Source organism: Borostomias antarcticus, assembly GCF_949987555.1.
Source record: "Borostomias antarcticus genome assembly, chromosome: 4".
Taxonomy (NCBI): domain Eukaryota; kingdom Metazoa; phylum Chordata; class Actinopteri; order Stomiiformes; family Stomiidae; genus Borostomias; species Borostomias antarcticus.
The window spans coordinates 6,970,573-6,991,559 of record NC_140237.1 but is presented as its reverse complement, the minus strand read 5'-3'; the positions used below and the strand labels follow the sequence as shown (position 1 = coordinate 6,991,559).

Sequence of the window (20,987 nt, the reverse complement as noted above, 5' to 3'; positions counted from 1 at the left end):
ATTGGGATGGTTTCTGACATTTGCAAATTGTCTGCCAGATTGCCTTTTCTGTTTGTTGGAGGTGTCTGGAAGCCTTTGTGTTTCCAAAGGCTCACTCACTTTTTTGTTGTGTTTTTTTGTACAAATGTAATAAATGAAACCAAGATGGAGTACTATATATCCTGTTTGCTGTTATGCCTGTCAGCATCAGTATCGCCTTACAGTTTCTGAAGTATAGACATGCAAAGTTAATCCTGTCAAGCTAGTGTAGGCGTATATATTGCATAATCTTCTAACACTTAAAATGTAGGCAATTGTTCATATAAAAACACTTTTTAGACACAGTCTCACAGTATTATGGAGGTCCATAAGAAACCCTGCTGGTGAGAAGCTAGTATTGCTCCCCAGAACAGTGGGTTGAGTCATTTGCTGACGATAGATTGGCTACAATGTTTGACTGTAGTCTACAGCTGTCTCTAGTGTTCTGTACTCCCAATGCAGCACATTCACACTGTGACGTTACCACTGCGAGGCTTATCTCTCTCCAGAAACAATAAATAACACCTTCCTTACAGAGCCACAGGCTGTTCTATTCTTATCCCTCGGATTAATTCAAGCCTTAAGGCTCTATCCTGGTGCCAAGAGCGTGTAGAGGAACAGATTGTGAGATCACGTGACCAGATGGCGAAGGCCTACAAACGGGACATGACAAATGCACTGCATTTATATCGAGATTTTATCAAAAGCGCTTTGAAATGGCCTCTCATTCACTCATTCATACACACATGGTGGCAGCTGCCATGCAAGGTGCTAGCCTGCTCATTGGGAGCAATTTGATGTTCAGTGTCTTGCCCAAGGACCCTTCGACATGTGGACAGGAGCAGCCGGGATTCAAACCACCGACCCTGTGGTCATTGGACGACTCGCTCTACCTCTTGAGCCACAGCCGCCCCAAACAAGCAGCTATAGAGCTGTTTACCTCAGTGACTTCATTTATTGGGGTCACACTTATTTTAAGACGTATTTTGACACACACAGACACATGGGAGAAAAAGCCAGGCGTATGGATAACTGTTCATACCAAATACAGTGGCTATCAGCTGATTTTGGTGAAATCCAGAGCAGTCCAAAGAGGAATTGAGCTATTATCTATCACTGTCAGTTGATAGATGGCTACATAGGTTACATTCTATAGTTAAGCTACTGAATCAAGCTGTCAAAGAAAAACTTATCAAGAGAATTATTATCAAAAGTGGAACAAGATAGGAAAGCATGTTGTTGGTATGTGCTTTGTAAAGCCACCTAGTGGAAATAAAAAGTACAAAACGCATGAGTCTGACAGATGATTCTCTTGCGCTAAGTGTTTCAGTTAGTACCTAGTTAATTAGTAGAAGTCAATTGTGAATATGAATATGACTTGTGTAAAGTTTTTTTTTTAAATAAACTTTTCTTCTGTGAAATAAGAATGTGATCTGTTTTGACCCCGCTCCTCAAAGAACCGTAATCGAGCAGAACCGGAATTGGAATCAGAATCGTTAAAATCCAAACAATGGGGTGTAACATACAAGTTATCATCTCAGGATTATTCACAGGTTCTACCCAGCAAAATCTTTCGGGCGGGACATTGAGTCTGACTGCTCGTTGTGTAATAACTCAGATGAAAATGTTTCACATAGTATACTCTGGAATTGTTCTCATACAGAGACATTTTGGTCAGACATTCTAGAGTTCATACATATTTTATTGCTGATTTATATTTTTGTTTAAAGGATGTCTTCTTTGGGATGTTAGGGTTTGGGATTTGGGATTTTAAGGATAGTGAAGACATTTATTTTTAAATAATAAATATTTTATTTCTACTTGGTATAAATACCACATCCACAAATGTAAATTAAAAACCATTCTTCCCTGTTTTTAAAGGAGAATGCTCGTTTTTGACAACCTGGACCTTATTAACGGCATATTATAAGACGTTTGACTCAACGAGATCACTTTGGTGTAATTTGGAGGCCTGTAGAAGAAATTTAAAATCCAGCGCAAGCCAGTATATCCATGTAATGGCGGCGGACGGGGCACTGAGAATGCAGCTTCTAAAAAATCTATTTTCTGCCGCGAAACGGTTGTTTTCATCAATCTATTTTTATGAATCACTAGTTGTGCTTACATAGAGCGAGGGCTTGTTGTGGTTGTTCACATGCCTCTGTAATATGATCTTTAGAAACGTCTTTAGAAACGAAATAGCTTCCCCACTTGCTCCAGCACAAATGCGCACAGCACGCAGACTGGCTATTCTCTGTTACGTCTGTAGGCTACACATTCTCTACTCTACAATTGGCTTGTTGGTGCCTGGAATATTGTGTGCAATATAACTGAATATTTATCAGATTTTGAGGATATAGAAGATGACTTGATGATGGACGGCGATTGTAGCGTAGAGAATGTGAGCCGCGAGTGTAGCCTACAGACGGAGAAAAGCCAGTTTGCGTTCTGTGCGCATGCGTGCTGGAGCAAGTGGGGAAGCTATTTCATTTCTATATGAATAGTCTAATTTATTCATCAATCTCAGTCTGCAGGAGGAGTTCTTGACTCAATCAAGTGACCTAAGATATGAATATGAAAACACAGCAGACACATGAAAATATGAAAACACAGCAGAAATGAAAAGAATGATGTCATAGATTATCACAGCCTATCCTAAATCTTCTAAGCTTAAACAACACTTTGGCATCAGCCCACATCAAAGAGAATGCATGGATGTTGACCTTACAGTGGTGTGTGAAGCGCGTTGTCCGGGCGGTGTTGTCTGGCTCAAAGCATGGAGGAGGAAATCGAAAGTTTAATACGTTTTTGAATGATTTTTCAAGGTGCCCTTCCACATCCATTGTGTGACCAAAACAGTGGTAGAGCAATTATCAACTTTCTCGAAAATTCTATTTTTGTCAACGTTTTGATCTGAACCATTGTATATGATCATAAGTAACCTTAAAACAGGGCTAAACATGCATTTTCCCTTTACTACTCCTCTAAAGGGATATTCTGGATTTCCCATTTTGAACTAGGGCCTCATTTTCGACTTAGTCCGACCTAAAATAAAGTTCAAATATTACAACGGTTTGTTTACTTTCTGGTTGCACTTTGCGTGAATTGTGTGGCGTCGCGAGACTAGACTATGAGAATTACAGCTCATGCGCAAAACACCTTTCAATGGAAACACCTGCAAGTCGCAATTGTACTTTGTCGAAACTTTAGAAATATCACTTTTATTTTGCGAAAAGGTGTAATGGAAACACACCTAATGGGACTTGTAATTGGTCATTTAATTGGTCACCCAGTTTCTGCAATCAGTTTGACACAGTTAATTCATCTGCAAAACTGTACATTTCCTTAAAAAAAAATAATAATAAAAAATGTTCCCATGGGATCTCTCCCGTCCGTCTGAAAAAAGGGGGCAGAGAGGAGAGGAAGAAAGGTTGTGGCTAAAGTTAGGAATCAAACAGGTTTGTCCTCAACCGGGATCAAACCCTGATCTCCCATATAGGAGTCTGACGCTTAATCCACTACACTACCGAGGAACTAGCCTGGTACGACCATCCGGTTCTCGCGAGCTCACATTCTGTTTCACTACCAGGGTTGGGAAGGTTACTTTTAAAAAGTAATCCCTTACAGTTACAAGTTACTTGTGAAAAATTGTAGTCAGTAACGTAATCCGATTACCACAATTTAAAAGTAAAGTAAGGGATTACTTTCAGTTACTTTTGGATTACTTTAAATAAAATGTACTGTGTATTTCACCAGATATAAAATGTACTGTGTATTTCACCAGAAATCCTACATTATTTATTCTTTTTCTGTGTTCTAGAGCTGACAACATAGCTAAACAGCAGTTGCCCAGCTCCCGCCCAGTTAGAGCAAGTGTTAATGCCAAGAGGTTAGGGTGCGTGTCATCTTGCCTTGGCTAGTTAATTGCCGTCTGCAAAACACGACACTCGTTGCTAATGTAGCTAACGTTAGGTGTAAACGTCGGAGCCAGCTCTAAACTCCAGCTCTAATGCATTCTAAGCAGCTGTGATTGGTGCTATTCAGCTATACAGCTTGCCAGTGGACACACAGCCTTATATATTATGGATAAAGCACCCACTGACCAGTTTTCCCAGGCAGTTAGTTATAGCTCTTGAATAATGGTGCATTCGTTTATAACTGGGAGGTGGCAAATTGCGACTTGCTACTAGGAATGATTAAATAAAACGCTGCATGAACTCGCACTTCCTCGTCGCAAATTCGGATATGTTTCTCAGCCTCCAGTTGCCGGCTGATGTCCATATCATATCATCATCGTATCATTCGCTATAGCTCGAATGCACACAGGTCGGAGGTAGGTATTTTGCCACTTGCGACTTGCCACCTCCGACCACAAACGAATGCACCATAACACCGACAGGCACTATTGAGTGAAAATAATCTGAATGGGCGCTTGGGTCTGGTTTTCTGGTTGAACATTAGTGCTATACTGTAGAAGCCTACTGCTAGCTAATTTAGCTGTCAGTGGAAGTAAGGTTAACGTTAGCTACCCTAACGTTTGACATTAATTAGTTAACTTACCGGCAGATGTTTTTTCAGGTTGGACATTGAGTCCTGGGCCGTCGAGGCAGGTGGCTGGGAGGCATAGTTTACACTGTGCTGTAATATTGTTGTGGTTCTGTGACAGGTAAATAAAAAAAATGCTGGTATTTCCAGGATTTGAATGCACATTGGGGTATTTCTGCCATGATGCCCGTGCTGCTCGCTGTCTGTCTGGCAGCTGTGGTCCAACGAGCACATCAGTGGGAATCTTGTTGGCGCGCTGCGCGCAATTGGTATTACTAGCCTACTTCTTCTTTCTTTTTTTTAAGCTATTTTGTAAAACTGATGAGGAGGCGAGGGGTGATTGTAATCACGCTTGTAATCCCCGTTACTATGCAAATGTAACTGTAATCTAGATTACATATTTTAAATTGTACTGTAACGGATTACAGTTACTGTTTTTTTGTAATCTGATTACATAACGGCGTTACATGTAATCCGTTACTCCCCAACCCTGTTCACTACGCAGAACGGTCTGGCCTTCGCCTCCTCCAGAGCGATTATGCCAAAATCCAGACCATACCGGGCCAATCAGGGACTGCGTTTTAACTGCTGTCCCGCCCAACAGTGGAAAGCAGCCCCTGATTGGTTCGTGTCCCTGCCGCTCGCTAAACAAACATGGCAGCTCCCGAAGCAACAAGTGGTAACGTTAACGTTAGAAGAATAAACGCAGCTATAAGTGCAGTTATTGCAGAAATAGACTTAATCACAACACTTAAACAAGAACAAGAGTATGCACTAGCGGAGTTTCTTGGTGGAAAATACAATTTTGCCATTCTTCCGACTGGATTTGGCAAAAGTTTGCTGAATGCTCATTAGCTGAAGGTGTCAAGGCAAGTACCCCCTCCCACATAATCGCTCTCTATGGGGCGAAGGCCATACCGATATTGCAGAGCGAAGCAGTGAGCTCGCTAGATCAGGATGGTCATACCAGGCTACCGAGGAACTTGAAAGTATGGGATGTCATAGTGTATTTATTTTGGTGTGCTGGGACTACTGCCTCTTGTGGTGGCAACATAGAAATGCAGGTCAACATTGAACGGAGTAAAGGAGTGAGGGAGTGAGGGAGGGAGGGACGGAGGGAGGGAGTGAAAACCCGACAAATGCTGTCTATGGTGCGCTGTCTTACAGCCATGCACAAAAAGTCTGACTTCACCTCCTAGCACAACGACCTCCCAACTAAGGAGGCGCTGTTGAGAAGAAACAGACACGGTGATCACGCAAAACTTCCGTTTGTTTTTAACACCTTCATGTCCATGGTGGTGGCCAGACTTGAAGAAGAACTAAAATCATTTCGCAGGTGTTCTTATTCAACATTTGAACACCATGTCTTATAACTACGTGGTTACAGCGCAGAAACCGACAGCAGTGAATGCCTGCGTCACAGGTAACTATGGGCCTCGGGTTGTTCTCCTAGTTACTGTGCGACAGAGCCTCAACATGGCTCCCGCGCAGGGCCTGGTAGAAACCTCTAGCTCGCTAGTGATAGCTAACGGTAGCTTTATTGTTTTGCTAAAGGCTAATGGTGCATTCGTTTGTGGTCGGAGGTGGCAAGTCGCAAGTGGCAAAATACCTTCCTCCGACCTGTGTGCATTCGAGCTATATACCATTATATCACAGTTACCTAGTTATGGTGCGTTCGTTTATAACTGGGAGGTGGCAAATTGCGACTTGCTACTAGGAATGATTAAATAAAACACAGCATGAACTCGCACTTCCTCGTCGCAAATTCGGATGTTTCTCAGCCCCCAGTTGCTCGAATGCACTAGATATAACTAGTTAACTGTGATATAATGGTATATAGATATAACTAGGTAACTGATATAATGGTGTATAGATATAACTAGGTAACTGTGATATAATGGTATATAGATATAACTAGGTAACTGTGATATAATGGTATATAGATATAACTAGGTAACTGTGATATAATGGTATATAGATATAACTAGGTAACTGTGATATAATGGTATATAGCTTGAATGCACACAGGTCGGAGGTAGGTATTTTGCCACTTGCCACCTCCGACCACAAACGAATGCACCATTATATCAGTTACCTAGTTATATCTATATGTCATTATATCACAGTTACCTAGTTATATCTATATACCATTATATCACAGTTACCTAGTTATATCTATATACCATTATATCACAGTTACCTAGTTATATCTATATACCATTATATCACAGTTACCTAGTTATATCTATATACCATTATATCACAGTTACCTAGTTATATCTATATACCATTATATCACAGTAACCTAGTTATATCTATATACCATTATATCACAGTTACCTAGTTATATCTATACCATTATATCACAGTTACCTAGTTATATCTAGTGCATTCGAGCAACTGGGGGCTGAGAAACATATCCGAATTTGCGACGAGGAAGTGCGAGTTCATGAGGTGTTTTATTTAATCATTCCTAGTAGCAAGTCGCAATTTACCACCTCCCAGTTATAAACGAACGCACCATAACTAGCTTGCCAGTATCTATGTCAAGTCATTTTGTTAGACAATTTGTATTTTCTTTGACTTAACGCAACGTTAGCTAGCACACGTTTTAATAAAGAGTATTATTTTGCAAGCAGCCACAGGTCATGCTATATGGCTAGCTATAAAGCTCAACTAGCTCTCTCTTAATGTATGTTATTAGCTGCTAGCTGTTGTTAATCAGGTATTATGAAATTGACATCAATACGGTACTTAGCATTCGGCCAGCTCACGTTAGCTATAGCTAGATCATTTCTGCAACTGAGGTCCAGACAAGACATCCATGCCATACTGCTTACTTTATTCCCCCTAGCTAGCTCGCTACTTTGTGAAATAAAACATCGAAGCCAAGGATTTTCCATGTTTGCACACCATCATTGTTTTGTTGGCAAATACATGATGCATTTAGCAGACGTACAGCTGTAATATAGCTAGCTATCTGTCACCAGCTAGATGACTAGGCATTGGCTTCTTTAGAGACTAACACTATGTAATAGGCTCTTTGCACAAGCTCCACTACTTCCTGAAATTCTATAGGCATCCTTATTTCCTGTCCTATACTATTGGATGGAAGTGATTAATCAGGTGTGCGGCATACCTGATCACACCTGATTAATCACTTCCATCCAATGGTATAGGACAGGAAATAAATATGCCTGTATAATTTCAGGAAGTAGTGGAGCTTGTACAAAGAACCCCTATTTGCTGGCTCTTTGGCAAACCTTTTGTTGGTTTGTTATCAGATTGTAGTAGCTAGTGTAGCCTAGACTATCATGAGCTTCTTAGCTCACGTTAACTTGTTACACTACAAACGGTCTCTCCCATGTTCTACTCGACTCTTCTATAAAGCCAGTTAAAGATGTCTGACTCGATATTGTGTCTTTCTGTATCTTCCTCAGGCCACTTTACCTTCTATAAAGCCAGTTAAAGATGTCTGACTCGATCTTGTGTCTTTCTGTGTCTTCCTCAGGCCACTTTACCTTCTATAAAGCCAGTTAAAGATGTCTGACTCGATCTTGTGTCTTTCTGTGTCTTCCTCAGGCCACTTCACCTCTGCGGAGGACCTGAATCTGCTCATAGCTAAGAACACGCGGCTGGAGATCTATGTGGTCACGGCCGAGGGGCTGCGGCCCGTCAAGGAGGTGGGCATGTATGGGAAGATCGCCGTCATGGAGCTCTTCAGACCCAAGGTGAGTCTGCTACCGTGTCTGGTTGTGTCTGGCATAATCAGACCCCAGTTTGATTGCCAAATCAGTATGTTTTTACTGTTTGTGATGCTTATTTTTTATTTTGCAGGGCGAGAGCAAGGATTTGCTGTTCATTCTCACGGCTAAGTACAACGCTTGTATCCTGGAATACAAACAGAACGGGGAGAGCATTGACATCATAACCCGCGCCCACGGAAATGTTCAGGTAGGCTCAAGCACGGTAGCGCCACGTTGACTATTCCTTTAAGAACCCACGTGAGTCAACACCTCAATGGGAATGATTGAAATGTCATTCCCCCTATGCTTTTTGACCGGTTATTTATGTTCAATGTGCGATTGACGGGGGTAAACTGATTGTGATATACCAAAGACAATAGCCCATATACTCTAATTCCGTCTGTCGTTATGCCCTGTGTCGATTCAGAACAAATGTGTTCCTTGGCAGAAAAGAAAGTATAATCTAATCTTATCATCGGCATTAACGTTCACATCAGTGGTGAAAAAGAAATGTTAACATGCTTGTAGAGCACGACTCTTTTTCATGTGGGAACCGGTGTTTGGGATCACTATAGGAACGCTATCTGCACCTTTTGTGTGTACTCACATACTAGGATCAAAGTGGTTCCCTCAAAGTGGACCTAGCAATAATTTGGCGTGCAAACTAACCCCCTGTTCAGTGAAGGCTATGGGTTGTCGTGTATTCACCCTGGTATCCTGCTTACTTTGAATCGTTCACCATCACACCAGGACCGTATTGGCCGGCCGTCGGAGACGGGCATCATCGGCATCGTGGACCCGGAGTGCCGCATGATCGGGCTGCGTCTGTACGACGGGCTGTTCAAGGTGATCCCCCTGGACCGGGACAACCGCGAGCTCAAGGCCTTCAACATCCGCCTGGAGGAGCTGCAGGTCATCGACGTCCACTTCCTCTACGGCTGCCAGGCCCCCACCGTCTGCTTCATCTACCAGGTAGGGGGGGGGTGCTTCATCTACCAGGTAGGGGGGGGGGGGGGTGCTTCATCTACCAGGTAGGGGGGGGGGGGTGCTTCATATACCAGGTAGGGGGGGGGGTGCTTCATCTACCAGGTAGGGGGGGTGGTGCTTCATATACCAGGTAGGGGGGGGTGCTTCATATACCAGGTAGGGGGGGGGGTGCTTCATATACCAGGTAGGGGGGGTGGTGCTTCATATACCAGGTAGGGGGGGGGGTGCTTCATATACCAGGTAGGGGGGGGGGTGCTTCATATACCAGGTAGGGGGGGGGGGGTCTGCTTCATCTACCAGGTAGGGGGGGGGTGTCTGCTTCATATACCAGGTAGGGGGGGGGTGTCTGCTTCATCTACCAGGTAGGGGGGGGGTGTCTGCTTCATCTACCAGGTAGGGGGGGGGTGCTTCATATACCAGGTAGGGGGGGGGGGGTGCTTCATATACCAGGTAGGGGGGGGTGTCTGCTTCATCTACCAGGTAGGGGGGGGGGTGCTTCATATACCAGGTAGGGGGGGGGGGTGCTTCATCTACCAGGTAGGGGGGGGGGGGGGGTGCTTCATCTACCAGGTAGGGGGGGGGGGGGTGCTTCATATACCAGGTAGGGGGGGGGGTGTCTGCTTCATCTACCAGGTAGGGGGGGGGGGTGGTGCTTCATATACCAGGTAGGGGGGGGGTGGTGCTTCATATACCAGGTAGGGGGGGGTGTCTGCTTCATCTACCAGGTAGGGGTGGGGGGTGGTGCTTCATATACCAGGTAGGGGGGGGAGTGTCTGCTTCATCTACCAGGTAGGGGGGGGGAGGGGTGTCTGCTTCATCTACCAGGTAGGGTGGGGGAGGGGTGTGTGTGCTTCATCTACCAGGTAGGGTGGGGGAGGGGTGTGTGTGCTTCATCTACCAGGTAGGGTGGGGGAGGGGTGTGTGTGCTTCATCTACCAGGTAGGGTGGGGGAGGGGTGTGTCTGCTTCATCTACCAGGTAGGGGGGGGGAGGGGTGTGTGTGCTTCATCTACCAGGTAGGGTGGGGGAGGGGTGTGTGTGCTTCATCTACCAGGTAGGGTGGGGGAGGGGTGTGTGTGCTTCATCTACCAGGTAGGGTTAGGGGGTGTCTGCTTCATATACCAGGTAGGGGGGGGGTGTCTGCTTCATCTACCAGGTAGGGGGGGGGGTGCTTCATATACCAGGTAGGGGGGGTGCTTCATCTACCAGGTAGGGGGGGGGGGGGGGGGTGGTGCTTCATATACCAGGTAGGGGGGGGGTGTCTGCTTCATCTACCAGGTAGGGGGGGGGGGTGCTTCATCTACCAGGTAGGGGGGGGGGTGTCTGCTTCATCTACCAGGTAGGGGGGGGGTGGTGCTTCATATACCAGGTAGGGGGGGGGGGTGGTGCTTCATATACCAGGTAGGAGGGGGGGTGTCTGCTTCATCTACCAGGTAGGGGGGGGGTGTCTGCTTCATCTACCAGGTAGGGGGGGGGTGGTGCTTCATATACCAGGTAGGGGGGGGGGGGTGGTGCTTCATATACCAGGTAGGGGGGGGTGTCTGCTTCATCTACCAGGTAGGGGGGGGTGTCTGCTTCATCTACCAGGTAGGGGGGGGGGGGGTGGTGCTTCATATACCAGGTAGGGGGGGGTGTCTGCTTCATCTACCAGGTAGGGGGGGGGTGGTGCTTCATATACCAGGTAGGGGGGGGTGTCTGCTTCATCTACCAGGTAGGGGGGGGGAGGGGTGTCTGCTTCATCTACCAGGTAGGGTGGGGGAGGGGTGTGTGTGCTTCATCTACCAGGTAGGGTGGGGGAGGGGTGTGTGTGCTTCATCTACCAGGTAGGGGGGGGGAGGGGTGTGTGTGCTTCATCTACCAGGTAGGGTGGGGGAGGGGTGTGTGTGCTTCATCTACCAGGTAGGGGGGGGGAGGGGTGTGTGTGCTTCATCTACCAGGTAGGGTTAGGGGGTGTCTGCTTCATCTACCAGGTAGGGGGGGGGAGGGGTGTGTGTGCTTCATCTACCAGGTAGGGTGAGGGGGTGTCTGCTTCATCTACCAGGTAGGGGGGGGGGAGGGGTGTGTGTGCTTCATCTACCAGGTAGGGTGAGGGAGTGTCTGCTTCATCTACCAGGTAGGGGGGGGGGAGGGGTGTGTGTGCTTCATCTACCAGGTAGGGTGAGGGAGTGCGTCTGGTGAGGGAGTGCCAGGTAGGGCCCCCCCCTACCTGGTAGATGAAGCAGACACACTCCCTCACCCTACCTGGTAGGGTGCTTCATCTACCATCATCTGGGGGGGTGCTTCATCTAGCAGGTAGGGGGGTATCTGGTTGGTGTTGTGGAGTGGGGGGGGTAAGTGGGCATTGAGAAGTAAAAAGCAAGTTATGACTTGCTTGCTGTCAAATTATACTTGCGCTATACAAATAAAGCTTTGATTGATTGATTGAAGTTGAGATTCCATTTGTGTGTGTGTGACGCTGTAGGACCCTCAGGGACGCCATGTTAAGACCTACGAGGTGTCCCTCAGAGAGAAGGAGTTCAACAAGGGCCCGTGGAAACAGGAGAACGTGGAGGCTGAAGCCTCGATGGTCATCCCAGGTAAGGACGGCTCTCTGGGGCTCGGCTCACCCAAGTGCTGTACAACAATCTTTCTCTATAAACCTCAACTTTAGGAATTGGGATTTGTAATGTTTCCTGGGTCAGTCAGGGCTCCAGACTAACCTTGTCCACTGGTAGCACTGCTGACACTCACTTTTTCAGCAATTGGCACCAGCACATAATTTGGTGTCACAACATTTGGCTCCAGCACCTTCAGTGCCAAATAGTCGGCCACTTCGGGAGCCTAATTCACTTCCTCTCATAGGCTGCTGGAGTGGCCAGTTATTTCTATAGATTTGCTTTCAAATCATAGTTCATCAACTGCTTATAAGCAGACATGGTGCACAAATAACATGAACATTACTTGACGTAACACAGTTAAACCACTCAGAGGACATTCCTGAACAACTGATAGTTTGTTTTGCAGTGCAGGTCTTGACATTTAGGTACATTAGATACTGGTGACCTGGGACCAGGGCTCTAAAGTGCGACCATTTAACTCGCATTTGCGACTAAAAATAGTTTTGTGCGATCAGAAAAAATCATTTAGGAGCACACTGTGCGAGTACCGTTTTCAACTATTTCACTCGCATTTTTTTGCCTAAATTCAATCCATGCAAATTGGATCAAACTAGAGTCAAAGGTTCGCGCACCTGTATACAAAACTACAAGTCCCACAACTTTACTATTTTATTTTTTATTACAAGTCCCACGACTGCAACCTGCAACGCGCAGAACTCTCGTGATGACGCGCGATGACAGCTCAGCTGCCCTCACTCAAAAATGACTGTGCAGACGCCGAATGTCCCTGCCAGTAACGTTAACAAAATGAAGAAAATGAAGCCCATTCAATCGTATTTTTCCCGGCAAAGTGGAACCAAGGAGAGAGGAATTCGGTGAGGCCCGGGGGGAGTCGAATCAACTGTCACTCAAAAATCGTTGTTTACACAAAGTTCTATTGATTAGATTAGATTCAACATTGCACCATAGCCTACCAGTAACTTACTGGATCCACATCAAAACACAATGAAATACCGTTTACATCGTACATTTTTTTTTTTTTTTTCCCTTTAATGCGTGTCATAACGATCCAATGACATGTCCCTTTGCATCTACACTAAACTAAGCTTTTCCACAGATTTTACAATTTTTTAATGATTATTTGCGAAGATATTGGGCTTTCTTCCCACGTTTTTTCACGGCACCGGCAGCTATGTTTCATATCCCTGCCTAAGTTCGCAAAGCATTGTGTGAGTTTTCATCTACCCCTCGGTTTCAAGTCGGCATCTGAAAACGCTCGTTTTGGAGGACTGTTTAAACATCCACTAGCCCTCGATATGCTCCCTTGTCCTAGAAGCTAAAAGTGGGATGAGACACACTACCCTACGCATGAACACGTACAATGTAGGGGTGGGGCCAAGGGCTAGGGCTAAGGGGTATTGGGATTGGGCCATAGTCTTCATAAGGACCAATGCACATGATGAAGTGTGTGGGAATAGTATAGTCTTCATTAGGACCAATGCACCTGATGAAGTGTGTGGGAATAGTATAGTCTTCATTAGGACCAATGCACATGATGAAGTGTGTGGGAATAGTATAGTCTTCATTAGGACCAATGCACATGATGAAGTGTGTGGGAATAGTATAGTATGAGAGGATGAGAGCTCCTATGGTGAGCAGGTTATTATTGTTTATTGTTGTTGGCAGTAGGCCAAGGCAGTAGGTGTGTGTTGCTAATAAAAAAGTGTTATTTAAAAATGTTCGTTGCGCTCCTAAATTTCTCATTTCTTTCTGTGCTCCTACAGTTTTTCATTTAGGAGCACATGTGCTCCTAGTGCAACATGTCAGCTTAGAGCCCTGAGGACACCTGGCTTTTCACACTGACTGGCCCATGTTCAATCAGAGAAATTGCAACAGGCGTTTGTTTAGTGTTGCATATTTATCAGGGGTCCTTCTCTGGATCTGTAGGACCCCGTCTCATTGGCGCTTGCGGCTCTATACTTCAATTTCATACGCTGTTGTAAATAAAATTACCTTTCAATAACTTTTTAGGCGCTAATGTGAAGGAGTGTCTCGTTTGAAAGGCAAATATTAAGCACAGTACAACAGCCATGCGTTGCCTTACCTTTTTCCTATCCAGCTTTGGCTCCCTATAAAAATGCCTTTTTGATTGAATGGCCCCTTTAAAATACACGACACAGACATGAGCAAAGACAGCTTCTGAATGCCAGCGTGACCGTGTATTCTACAGTTCACTAAACCACTCGATAAATGGTTCATTCACAAAGGCCTTTCCTGGATTTGTGCTTTTCCACCTGCCTCTCCACACAGTCCTCTGAAGGTGCACTAGACATGTTGAACAAATGGACATTTGTTGTGTTAGGTAGGTACTGCATTTGTAACGCGCTCCCCATCCAGTTGTTACACTGGCCCGGAGCGCCATTCACCCACCAATGGCGGCAGCTGCCATGCAAGGCGCTTGCCTGCTCATTGGGAGCAAATTTGGCGTTCAGTGTCTTGCCCAAGGACACTTCGACAGGTAGTCAGGAGGAGCCGGGATTCGAACCACCGACCCTACGATCACTGAACGCTCTACCGACTGAGCTATACCTCCGCCCCATGTATGGCCCCGTGTTCATACCACTACTGGCCTAGGCAGCCTAAACTGAGCCCATAGGTGCTGGAAATGTTCTGCACTCCGAAAAAGAAAAGAAAATGTAAATGTGACCCAGGGCTGCTGAACATGTGGTCTCACTGGACAGAATGGTCAGTCTCTGGAGCCCCGGTCAGTGCTTCAAAGCAGCATGCATTACTTTGTCTTTCACTAAAGCTGTTCTAAGACATTTACAGAGCATAATTGAATGAATAAATAGATAAAATGTTATCATGTGATCCACACCCCAATTGAATGTTTTATGTGTCTGTCTTTCAGTGCCAGAGCCATTTGGGGGTGCTATTATCATTGGACAAGAATCTATCACCTATCACAACGGAGACAAATACTTGGCTATTGCACCTCCGACCATCAAGGTAACACCCACCTCTCTTTGAAACGTCTTCTCTTTTCATAATTCATCCAGCTCGTTATGTTGTCCTCGCTTTAACAAACAAAAGAGCAAGTCGGTGATGGTTGCAGGAACATAATCAGCTGTATTTATTTGGATCAATGCACAAACACACGCTCACGGAGACGCTAGCAAAGCTTATGGTGCGTTCGTTTGTGGTCGGAGGTGGCAAGTCGCAAGTGGCAAAATACCGACCTGTGTGCATTCGAGCTATATACCATTATATCACAGTTACCTAGTTATATCTATATACCATTATATCACAGTTACCTAGTTATATCTATATACCATTATATCACAGTTACCTAGTTATATCTATATACCATTATATCACAGTTACCTAGTTATATCTATATACCATTATATCAGTTACCTAGTTATATCTATATACCATTATATCAGTTACCTAGTTATATCTATATACCATTATATCACAGTTACCTAGTTATATCTAGTGCATTCGAGCAACTGGGGGCTGAGAAACATATCCGAATTTGCGACGAGGAAGTGCGAGTTCATGCGGTGTTTTATTTAATCATTCCTAGTAGCAAGTCGCAATTTGCCACCTCCCAGTTCTAAACGAACGCACCATTAGAACAGGCAGCCAGGATTCCCACTGCGTCCGTTCTCTTTCCCACTCCGCCCATCCACACCGACCTGCGCTACAACCTCAGTTCACGGGTTTGATTTCCAATGTATCCCGTAGCAAAGCACCATCGTGTGCCACAACCGCGTGGACCCCAACGGCTCGCGCTACCTGCTGGGGGACATGGAGGGCCGTCTGTTCATGCTGCTGCTGGAGAAGGAGGAGCAGATGGACGGGAGCGTGGTGCTGAAGGACCTGAGGGTGGAGCTGCTGGGAGAGGTACCAGACAGATAGATGGGACTGGGAGAGGTACCAGACAGATCAATCAATCAATCAAAGCTTTATTTATATAGCGCATTTCATACCCAGAGGCAACACAATGCGCTTTACAGAGAACAAGGGAGGTGGGCATACATCCCACCCCTACATATTCCAGAGGGAAGCAAAAAAACAGTAATCACCCGAGGGCCAGATAAGTGAGCTGTAAAAATTCTTCCCTGACCCCTCTCAACGAGGCGATCGAGCAAGCTCCTGGAGTATGTTTGTCTACCGGCTAAGAACATTTATAGAGCAATAAATAACATTAAATTACATTTTCAGAGTAAGAGAGGCTAATAACATCATAGGAGAGACATGGCAAACATTGGTGTATGTCTGTGTGTGCATAAATGTGCCTGGGCCCAGATAGAGGCAGGGGTTTGGGTAGGGTGGGGGTAGGAAAAGGATACGGACCCGGGTTAGGGTGAGGGGATCTGAGCCCAGGACTGGTGTATGTCAGTGTGTGTGTGAGTGTGCCTGGGTCCAGGTAGAGGCAGGGGTCAGGGGTAGGGTTGGGGTAGGAAGAGGATACGGACCCGGGGTAGGGTGAGGGGAAGGGGGTACTGGACCCAGGCCTAAGGCCGGAAGTGGACTGTTGTATGTCTGTGTGTGCGTGCGTGTGTGTGTGTTAACTAATTTGCTACGACATCTGCAGCAGATACAGGGGTATCTATCGGACTCAGGGTGGTCTATTGGTGACAGTGGGGCATCCACTGGACCTGGTTAGAAGATAGGAGGGAGAGAGAGAGGCACTAGGGAGAGGGAAGGCAGAACAGGGTTAGTAGCACACGGAGCCATAGATGGGGCTGGGCTGGGAGAGGTACCAGACAGAGGGATGGGGCTGGGAGAGGTACCAGACAGAGGGATGGGGCTGGGAGAGGTACCAGACAGATAGATGGGGCTGGGAGAGGTACCAGACAGATAGACGGGGCTGGGAGAGGTACCAGACAGATAGACGGGGCTGGGAGAGGTACCAGACAGATAGACGGGGCTGGGAGAGGTACCAGACAGATAGACGGGGCTGGGAGAGGTACCAGACAGATAGATGGGGCTGGGAGAGGTACCAGACAGATAGACGGGGCTGGGAGAGGTACCAGACAGATAGACGGGGCTGGGAGAGGTACCAGACAGATAGACGGGGCTGGGTTAAAAAAACAACAACTACGAATCGATTCTGAATCAATCAAATGATTCAGAATCGATTCATGAATCCCAAAATCGATCTTTTATTTAATGAATGAGTTAATAAATGAAGGAATGAATAGTTCATTTGTTCATTCAACGATTCATTCATTCGTTCATTTTTGGAAATCAGTATCGATACCCAGCCCTAGTGTTGATGTGTTGCATAACTTGGCAGTCATGTAATTAAGGTTACAGCAAAAAAAAAAAAGAAAAGTGTTTTAGTAACACTAACCGAATCGATATCGAATCGAATTGAATCGTGATAATCGATTCTGAACCTTGTGAATCGGAATCAAATCAATTCTTGAAATTTGGACTCGATACCCAGCCCTCCAGCTAGAGACCATCTCACGGGATGTTCCTGTTCAACACAATGACCCCACAGTTTACTGGGGCGCAAGACGTCGTTGCCCTAGTGACCGAAAGTTCCATTGAAAGGGTCAATCGTATTTGTTTCTCATTTCACACAATTCCGGGCCAGTGGTTGTAAAAATGGTCGGTTTGAATCCAGGACGTGACAGCAGAGTGGCGTCGTTAGGACTGGCCAGCCGTAACTTCAGCCCCAGATGTTTTATGAATAGCCTCAGATCTCAAAATGATTTCCAAAAATAAGATTACGAATAATAAATAAATAAATAAAAAGATATCCCCGGGCTGGATCTATGCATTAAATCCCTCAGAAATAATATGATGATTAGAAATGCAAGTAGCCTGCGTTATGGGTCCTCTGTGTGTCATTCAAGCAGCAGATCTACTTGTGGGGTCACCAATAACCACGGCACCCTTGGACCCTAGCACCCTTAGACCCTAGCACCCTTAGACCCTAGCACTTAGCACCTGACCCTCTCTGCTTTAGACCCTAGCACCCTTAGACCCTAGCACCCTTGGACCCTAGCACTCAGCCCCTGACCCACTCTGCTATAGACGGCCAGTACTGCTGCAAAAAAACAACACTGACACACTTCAGCTCCTTCAAAACTCTACAGCCCAACTATCAACAAAAACCAAGAGGAGAGAGCTCATTAGTCCAGTCTGAGCTGCTCTGCATCGGGTTCCAGTAACATGTAGAGTTGATATTAAAGTCCTCCTCCTAATATACGAAGCCCTTAATGGGCGAGGACCGAGCTACATTGCTAATAACTCCCTTGTCAACTACGTGCCTTCAAGAACACTGTGATCATCCACTGCTGGTTCACTAGAAGTTCCCAGCATCAGTCAGAAGAAGATCAGGAGTGTAGTCTTCATCAGTTATGGCCCAAAGCTGTGGAACACAATACCTATAGATATCAGGGAAGCCAGCTCGCTGAATAGTTTTAAAAGAAACCTAAAAACGTATCTCTTCCCTTGACCTTTTAACTAGCTCCTTTTGCACCTGCGGGCTACTGCACTTTTTTTTCCCTTTTTTTTTCTATATATCTCCAGTATAACATTTTATTAAATTGTGCACTGTGAAAAGCCAGTAATTGTTTGAATGCGCAGATCATATGCTTCAGCCTAGTACGCTATAGGACAGTAGCCAATCAACAGGTTTCCATCATACCAGACAGCCCAAAGGGAGCCATAGGCCACTTCCTCTAGACGGGGTCAGACATGGGGGCACAAAGGAGGCCCAGCGGGTCGAAGGTCAGATGATTTGGTGCGTTTATGACCAGGTACCGTGTGATTAGGTGCGTCCTACACAACTGACCCGTCGCTTGAACGATGAATTAAAACCTAGATAAAGGTTACATTCTGTTAACCCGTTGGTTGCGTCGGCCAAAATATTGCCCTTCTCTTATCTTCTCTCTCTCTCTCTCACTCTCACACACACCCACACACACACACACACACACACACACACACACCACACACACAATGTGCTAAGCAGCAATTTAGTCCAGTGTGCGCGTTGTGTCTTATAGTGGTGCTGACTGCCCTGTCATGTGTTCTGGTTGCGTCAGCTTAAATATTGTATTCATTTAAATTTGTGCCTCTGACAGTATTGCTCTCCTTCTCTCCGTGCCTCAGCGCTCCCTGCTGTGTGTGCGTGTGTGCGCGTGTGCGTTCGTGTGCGTTCGTGTGCGTTCGTGTGTGTGTGTGTGTGTGAGAGCGTGCAGTAGTTTTCCTGTGGGGGGGTTCATTTCTGAGTGCAACTCACAGTTCTGCAGTGCCCTAATTAGCAGGGCATGCCCGTGGTGACAGCGTCTAGCAGCGCTTTGCTGGCTCTGGCTCTCTACCTGGCAACAGTACCCACCAGACGCCACCGGGGGCTCCACCGCTCGAAAATACACCCCACTTAATTGGCCAGTTGGTTCTTAACTGGTTTAGCGCCACAAACGTGGTTATAGGCTCTGTGCACCAGCTCCACTACTTCCTGAAAGGAAGTGGGCATCTTTATTTCCTGTCCTATACTATTGGATTAAGTGATTGATCAGGTGTGCGGTACACCCAGCGCACACCTGATAAATCACTTAATCCAATAGTATAGGACAGGAAATAAAGATGCCCACTTCCTTTCAGGAAGTAGTGGAGCTGGTGCACAGAGCCTGTTCCCCTGGAGGCAGTTGAGGGCTGAGTATGAAGGGGCTCTCCGAGATTCTCAAACACTTGTTTCTGCTCTAACTGGGAGTGTAACAGATCGGTGCAGAACAAGGTTATTATAGTTAACGAAAACTAACTAAAAAACGAAAACTAGGTGTGAAAAAACATTTTAGTTAACTGAAATAAAAATAAAAACTAGACTTTACAAAAAAACGATAACTAACTAAAACTGTATTGTGTGTTTACAAAACTAACTAAAATAAACTAAAATTATTGAGAAAATGTCCTTAGTTTTAGTCTTTTTCATTTCATACATAAGCCTAGTCTTTTGGGTGGATATGAAATCTATCCTCCAATTTATTTTATTTGTGCCCCTACGCAGAAGTAACCTGACGTGCGCCAGATGGATTGTTTAACACGGAGTGTGAAATGAGCTTGTGAGATCAGGATAGTCTCATGAGGCTAGCGCAGAAGAAAAAACAACTAAAACTAATACTGAAACTAATAAAAACTAACTAAAACTAAGCATTTAAAAAAAAAAAAAAAAAAAAAAAAACTAAACTAGCAAACCTGCTTTAAAACAAATCAAAACTAAACTGAAATTGAAAACAAAAAGTTAAAACGATATAAAAATAAAAACGAAAAATGAAAAAAGCAAAACTATTATAACCTTGGTGCAGACCTTTCTGACTTCATTCCAGGCACTTTGGAGAAACTCCTCACGTTGTACACGACGTATTTAAATAAATGTCAAAGAAATCCGAACATGCCGGTCTGATGGATGTCTGTCCGTTCCTCCCACAGACCTCCATCGCAGAGTGCCTGACCTACCTGGACAACGGCGTGGTGTTTGTGGGCTCCAGGCTGGGGGACTCCCAGCTGGTTAAGGTGAGCAGAAACATACGGCCGGATCATGTTGAGACGGTGCGTATGATGAGTGGGTTTTGACGTCTCTCCAGCTTTCAGAATGTAGCTGATATAGAGTCTTACTTGACTTACAGTGCAAAATACAATAAGGAAGTGGCGAGGGCTTTCACAACCCTGTCCTTTACCTTGTAAACTGGGACATTAGTCAGCTGCACGTCCGATTCACTCTTTGATATTAGCCTGATGAATGCAAAGGCTTTTGGACTTTGTTTGAGCAGTCCGTTCAGATATGTAATGAGGATGTGGTCTTCTCTGGCCCAGCTCAACGTGGACAGCAACGACCAGGGCTCGTACGTGGCTGTGATGGAGACCTTCACCAACCTGGGGCCCATCGTGGACATGTGTGTGGTGGACCTGGAGAGGCAGGGCCAGGGACAGGTGAGGGGACACATGAAGGGACATTTTTCTCTAACAGATGATCTGGACTCTCCCTATAGAAGATCTAGATGCTCAACTAACTACCCCACAACATTAACATCAAACATTAATCGAACTGCCCCATAACCTTAAAAAGA

General features: G+C 45.6%; 1 protein-coding gene across 1 annotated transcript in view; it reads left to right on the top strand.

Moving 5' to 3' along the window:
• Positions 1 to 5,845: 5,845 nt before the first annotated feature.
• ddb1 (damage-specific DNA binding protein 1) overlaps positions 5,846 to 20,987 on the top strand; it is a 46,603-nt gene continuing 31,461 nt past the window's right edge. Inside the window, exons 1-9 of the mRNA XM_084436622.1 lie at positions 5,846 to 5,986; positions 8,146 to 8,294; positions 8,401 to 8,517; positions 9,060 to 9,281; positions 11,757 to 11,871; positions 14,804 to 14,901; positions 15,643 to 15,801; positions 20,350 to 20,433; positions 20,734 to 20,850. Coding sequence (XP_084292748.1) covers positions 5,926 to 5,986; positions 8,146 to 8,294; positions 8,401 to 8,517; positions 9,060 to 9,281; positions 11,757 to 11,871; positions 14,804 to 14,901; positions 15,643 to 15,801; positions 20,350 to 20,433; positions 20,734 to 20,850 — 1,122 coding nt within the window. The 5' untranslated portion in view covers positions 5,846 to 5,925. The remainder of the gene's footprint in view (positions 5,987 to 8,145; positions 8,295 to 8,400; positions 8,518 to 9,059; positions 9,282 to 11,756; positions 11,872 to 14,803; positions 14,902 to 15,642; positions 15,802 to 20,349; positions 20,434 to 20,733; positions 20,851 to 20,987) is intronic.